This window comes from Myotis davidii, unplaced genomic scaffold, assembly GCF_000327345.1.
Source record: "Myotis davidii unplaced genomic scaffold, ASM32734v1 scaffold1219, whole genome shotgun sequence".
Classification (NCBI taxonomy): domain Eukaryota; kingdom Metazoa; phylum Chordata; class Mammalia; order Chiroptera; family Vespertilionidae; genus Myotis; species Myotis davidii.
This window is the reverse complement of record NW_006290442.1, coordinates 1,007,369-1,013,224: the sequence shown is the minus strand read 5'-3', so window position 1 is coordinate 1,013,224 and position 5,856 is coordinate 1,007,369. Positions and strand designations below refer to the sequence as shown.

The window sequence follows — 5,856 nt, the reverse complement described above, 5'->3', positions numbered from 1 at the left end:
CAGGATCAAGTTCTAGCATCCTTTAATATTCTCTCAGAGCACCAGACATCAAGTGTTGGACATCTGTGTAGACCAACTGTCGGACCAGAGTGACCTCCATGTGGGTTATTATGGAACACAGTACCTTCCAGCCTGGCTTTGCCATATGCTTAAAATAGGGGAAGTGGTCCTCGATCCACGTGTAGATGTCTTTCAAGGTCATGCGCTTCCTCTCGGTACTGTTGATGGCGAATTGTATCATGGCCATGTAAGAGTACGGCGGCCGCTCAGACACGGAGTCCTGCCAGGATGTTGATCCTCCTGGGAGCTCCTCAACCTGAAGGTTATGAGAAACCAGAGGGAGAGAGAAAAGGGAAAGACATGGAAGAGTTCACAAGACCTCCTCCAGCCCCCCTTGAATAATATTCCCTAGAAAAACCTCTTATCCCACAAAAATCACACTAGGAACAAACTCATCCTAGACCACTATTCCATAGAATAAAAGTTTAGAATTAGAAAGGATCTTATAGAGATGATCCAATCCAGTCCTACAATGTAGAACCACTTCTCTGTCTTTGTTAATTTTGTTGAAGATATTTCCCAATAATAAGTGTCCAGTTTTTGGTAGCTGAAATCTCCCAGGAAAGTTTGGGTATATGTTATGATTCATAAAACATTAATTTTATACAAAATCACACCCATATGGAGCCTTGGCTGGGTAGCTCAGTTGGTTAGAGCATCGTTCCAATATGCCAAGGTTGCAGGTTCAATCGCTGGTCAGGGCACATATAAGAAGCAATCAATGAATGCATAAATAAGTGGACAACAAATCAATGTTTCTCTCTCTCTTTAAATCAATTAAAAAAACAACCACCACACCCATTTTTCAGACCTGGGGCCCATGAGACCTAGGTCTTACTCTAATTCCTTCTCCTGATGTGATGTGAATAAACCCATCTCCTTTCAATGTTTGTGTGAGAGAAATATTTCTGAGTACAGGGCAGAAAAATGTCTACAAAGTGTGAATTTGACTAAGTCTTAGGCAAGGATCTGATCATTCACATTTCAAAATATTAAGCTTTAAAAAATATTGAGTTTTATTATATTTGTAAGTTCATATTTATTTGATACGTTTATATAAATAACTTCATCAAGTATACAAGTTATAAGTGAACAGCTCAATTTTTACTTATGTATATATCCATGCAAATTTTTACTTTTAAAGGTTGTGGCATGAATGATTAAAAGGTATATACAACAGAATCCAGGTGTGTGGCAACTGTGAAAAACAACCCCAGCCACACAATTAGGTCAAATCAATTTTGATTGCTGGGGAAATATTTAAAATTAACATCTAACTCACTTTATTTTCTAGTAATATATAAGAAAATTATCTGGTTAAGAATTATATTTCTTTCATACCATTGGGTTGCTTCTTTCAAGTTTGGCTTTCCAAACTAAGACCTTTTTATCATTTCCTGAATACCTTAGGGCGGAGTACTAAACTCAGTGCTGACAGAATAAGCTGAGCCAGAGGAATCTGCCCTCAAGGAAATTCTGCAGATGGGGAGAAAGATTCTAAGCAGAAAGGTAGCTCAAAGGTTAAACAGAATTGCACTAAGTGAATGCTAATACCAGAAGTTGGAAATTCTGCTGCATAGGCCCCTTGGTCGATTTCCCTTCTTAGAAGTCCCCTGCACGGCTCTCATGTCCCCAGTGAGTGACAGTTCACCTTAACCTGACTCGGCTCCACGTGCTGATTTTCCTTTCCTTCCAGCTCTCGCTTGATGCTGCAGGAGCCCAGGCCATCAGAACTCATTTTTCCAAGCCACTGGATGTTGGTCAAGCTGGTGTTAAGAGTGCAGCCTGCTGCCTCACTGCCAGCTAGAGGGGAAATAATTCAAGATGTCATTTAGCTGCCTGATCTGATGCCCAGCAGGTCCATCAAAATTGGTGGTTAGGGATCACCTCTCCAAGAGCTCTACCCTTAGGGTCAAGGGAATGAATACATGCTGAATCTACTGTGGCACCCAGGAACTCCACCCCATTATGGATCTCAGGAGAAATTCAGGAGCACAGTTTCAAGTTGCATTTCAATCTGGGCCACATTGAGCCTTAGAGACCAGTCAAGGCAACCTTCTAAAAGAGTTTATAAGTATCTGCACAGAGAAAACCACTTTTCCTCCTCATGCTTGTTTTCTCTTTATTAAGATAGATAAAGATCCCTACTTCTTTATACAGTCAATGGGAGAGATAAAAACAATAAAGAAACCCTTTTCCAATATAAAGAAGGCAATTAGAAGTGCTAAATGATAATTACAACCCTTTGGACAGTGCCCAAAGGATCTGGGTGAAGGTTTCAGAATGACTTTTCCCTGGGTCAGGCTACATGCTACCTGTTGTAGGCATCAACATGACTGACTGCAGTCCTTGCCACCGAAAGGGAAAGGCTGAGCTCCTCACCCCTTTGCCTTGCAGACCACATACCACAGTTCTCCCATCTCTGCCCGAGAAGGGCTCCAGGTAGTCTAGGAAGATTCCCATCTGTAGCTGCAGGTTTTGGTCCCGGGGTCCTGGTGATCTCTTCTGTCCTCTTGGTATCATTGCTGGTTTGGGCTTGAGGCTGGGGTTCTGGAGGGTGAGTGGGGGCTCCCCCACAGCTAATGAGGATGAACTTGTTGGGCCCATTGCTGCCACTCTCCTTTCCTTTGGCGGTCAATGCTGTGATGATGCTCTGGATATTGGCATTGTTGGGGATGGCCACCACTTGGGTGTTGGGCATAGTGGGGTGGTTAATAATCTTGATCCCAACCGGAAACTTGCAAGAGGTGGACTCTGCCACCTCATTGGAGGCCTGTGCTTGACCAGGATCTTGTTGGGCAGGGGGCCATTTAGGCTCCTCCTCTGATGTTTCACCTGGGGCATTTTGAACAGGTAAGGGCAGCCTCCGTCTTTTGAGAATCAGTGGCCGATGGGGGCTGGTTTTCATTATGAATCTATGTTTTCATTCTCCATTGAGAATCATAAGAATGGACCCTGGAAAGTGCAAGGAGCAGCAGGAAGTCAGAGATCTGTGAGGATGAGAAGGTTTTGTTAGAGCAGTGGTTCTCAACCTTCCTAATGCCATGACCCTTTAATACAATTCCTCATGTTGTGGTGACCCCCAATTGTATTGTTACAAATTGACCATAATTAAAGTATAGTGATTAATCACAAAAACAATATGCAATTATTTATGTGTTTTCCGATGGTCTTAGGCGACCCCTGTGAAAGGGTCATTTGACCCCCAAAGGGGTCGAGACCCACAGGTTGAGAACCACTGTGTTAGAGAGAGGTGTTTCTCTTCCTATGACCAGGAGCGTGAGCCCAAAGGCCCAAGTGAACACTCCCTGGGCCTTTGTTAAGATCTCAGACAATAAGGAGATGAATTCCACTGACAAAAGAAAGCTAAAACAGAAGCAAACAGAAGCAATTTTAATGGGAAAAGTGGGGTTGAGTTGAACTTAAGTCAATACAGCCAAAGGTCTTTTGGAAGCTTGAGAATGTTTGGCTGCAGAAATAAGTTGGGCACATACAAAAATGTAGAAATGACTAGTATTGCCTACTAGAATTCAGATTGCTTGCAGTGACTGTAGGGACAGGAATACTGGGAAGGTGGAGTCCAAAACTCTGATCCCATAATCCATTCTAGGATAGAGCCTTTATATTTTTATAACATCTTAGTTTGTAAATAAAAGGGTCAATGCCAATAGATTCAAGAGAGAAAGGCAGATTGTACCATTGCACTATTTCCCCACCACTGAAGAAACATCCCCAGTTCACAAGACCTCAGATAAACGGGGAGCGCTCTATCTGCCAGGAGCATGCCGGCGTCTTTCCCTTCCCCCACAGGTAAGCATCCCCTAAATTCTAAGAGACCACACTAGACTTGCAACCAGGGAGCAATGAGCCCTAGCAGCTGGTCCTAGGCAAACCCCCTGAACCTGTCCCCAAGGCTCCTTTTCTCCGACTTATTAATGAGTCAAAGCACCTAGTCTCTCTCCTATTGCTTCTTCTATCCTAGGCCCTTCCTTGTTTCACTCTCCTCAGCTTTAATAAACGTCCTCTAAAAAAAAGAGAGAAGTCATAGACATGAGTCTACAGGATCTGAATAGGTCTGTTGGGGACAGGACATTGTGGACATCACTCATTCATAGGGTCATCAGGCGTAGAAGCCAACAACGGCACATAACACACATTCAGCAAATTAAAATGATTCATGCATCTCAAAAAAATAAAAATAAAAGACCTTAGATAAAAGAAAAGCTGCTTACTTCAAGGCTCATGGTAACATTGAGCAGACTATGCACTGCATAGCAAGAAGGGGTACCATTCATTTCATAGGCTAGTATGCTTGCACTGATTTTCAAAAAGTACATTCTGCCCTGGCCAGTGTGGTTGGAGTGTCAGCCTATGCACCAGCAGGATCTTGGGTTTGATTTCTGGTCAGGGTATATATCCAGGTTGCGGGTTTGATCTTCGGTTGGGGTGTGTACAGAAGACAACATATCCATGTTTCTCACATAGATGCTTCTCTCTCTCTTTCTCTAAAAATCAATTAAAACGTATCATCCAGTGAGGATTTAAAAAAACAACCTGCCCAACCAGTGTGGTTCAGTGGTTGAGTGTCGACCTATGAACTAAGAGGTCATGATTCGATTCCTGGTCAGGGCACAAGCCCGGATTGTGGGTATACCATATACAGATGATAAATTACAGAAATGTACACCTGAAACCTATATAATTTTATTAGCCAATGTCACCCAATAAATTCAATCCCTCTCCTTTCCTCTTTGAAATAAAAAATATATATTTTTTAAAAGTACATTTTTCTTTCACAATTTGCAAAATATTTATATAGTGACATTCTAGTACTTTCAGGTGCCTATTCACATTTTAACTTTCTAAGCATGTTACTGTGTTAATTTCTTTTCCAGAACCAAGACTATAGTCCACATCTCCTACTAAAATGTGCTGCCATCAATATAAGGTAATTTTGTAATGTTAAAAAAATAGTTTTAACTGTTAAAAAATTGTGCTTTGATTTTAATAGATATATAGAATACTCTACTATTATGTAAAATTGTGCAATCTTATTTAGAGGTACTTTGACAAAGGAATGGGCTGTCTCTTTTATAGGACATCTGATATGGCCCTAAAAATGATCATCACATTCATGACATTTGCAATCTGCCCTTTCCACGTTTCCTCCTCCCTTTCCTTTATTTCTAGGTTTCCTCTATCTTCAAATCTCAGTTTTACTTCTACCTCCTATCTCAAGCCTCTCTCCCTCCCCCATCAATCAGTAGATACTATTCATCCCCCCACCACCCCCAAAAAAGATAACTCCTAAGGCTTAATTTTCCCTTCTACTCTCTGACCAGCCTCTTCCTATCTTGTCAACACTTTATCTAGCCTAGGAGCTTTCCAGAGTGACTCCTCTGACCCCACCCCCATATTGACCAGGGAAACCTTGCAGGGTTCTCAAGAACTAAGAGACGGGTCCTTTAAGAGGCGAGAGTGGAAGCAGTGTGGTATACCGGGGAGAGCACCTGGAAGCAGGTTTGTCTTTGACTTAATGCACAGTCGGCTCAATCTTCACCCCAGCCACAGTCTGCCTAGGAAAGGAGGCCACCAGAGCCCTTCCAAGGCTGCGGGCGGGGGTGCAGAGGTCCCACTTCCCGGGAAGGCCGAGGGGTGCTTTGAGAAAGAAATGAGGTCAGGACAGGGGGTTGGATGCAGAAAAAAATGTGCACTCTCGCTCAGAAGGAGTTCCTGAGTGGCCTCAAACCTCCACTCTTGTCCCACGCCCTGCTGCTAGACCCCCTGACCGCGGCC

General features: G+C 42.9%; 2 protein-coding genes across 6 annotated transcripts in view; one reads left to right on the top strand and one right to left on the bottom strand.

Annotated features, from left to right (window-relative positions):
• FOXM1 (forkhead box M1) overlaps positions 1–3,046 on the bottom strand; it is a 12,508-nt gene extending 9,462 nt beyond the window's left edge. For 3 of the 5 annotated variants that reach the window (XM_015563757.1, XM_015563758.1, XM_015563759.1), the window contains exons 1-3: positions 2,443–3,046; positions 1,712–1,863; positions 125–316 (exon numbers count right to left, since the gene is read on the bottom strand). In XM_015563757.1, coding sequence (XP_015419243.1) covers positions 125–316; positions 1,712–1,863; positions 2,443–2,968 — 870 coding nt within the window. In that variant the 5' untranslated portion in view covers positions 2,969–3,046. The remainder of the gene's footprint in view (positions 1–124; positions 317–1,711; positions 1,864–2,442) is intronic. The other 2 variants (XM_006763537.2, XM_006763538.2) reach the window with 1 other exon arrangement.
• A 1,943-nt stretch (positions 3,047–4,989) lies between these two features.
• Positions 4,990–5,856, top strand: part of RHNO1 (RAD9-HUS1-RAD1 interacting nuclear orphan 1) — a 9,782-nt gene continuing 8,915 nt past the window's right edge. The window contains exon 1 of the mRNA XM_015563756.1: positions 4,990–5,008. The gene's annotated coding sequence lies outside the window, so the exon portion shown is untranslated. The remainder of the gene's footprint in view (positions 5,009–5,856) is intronic.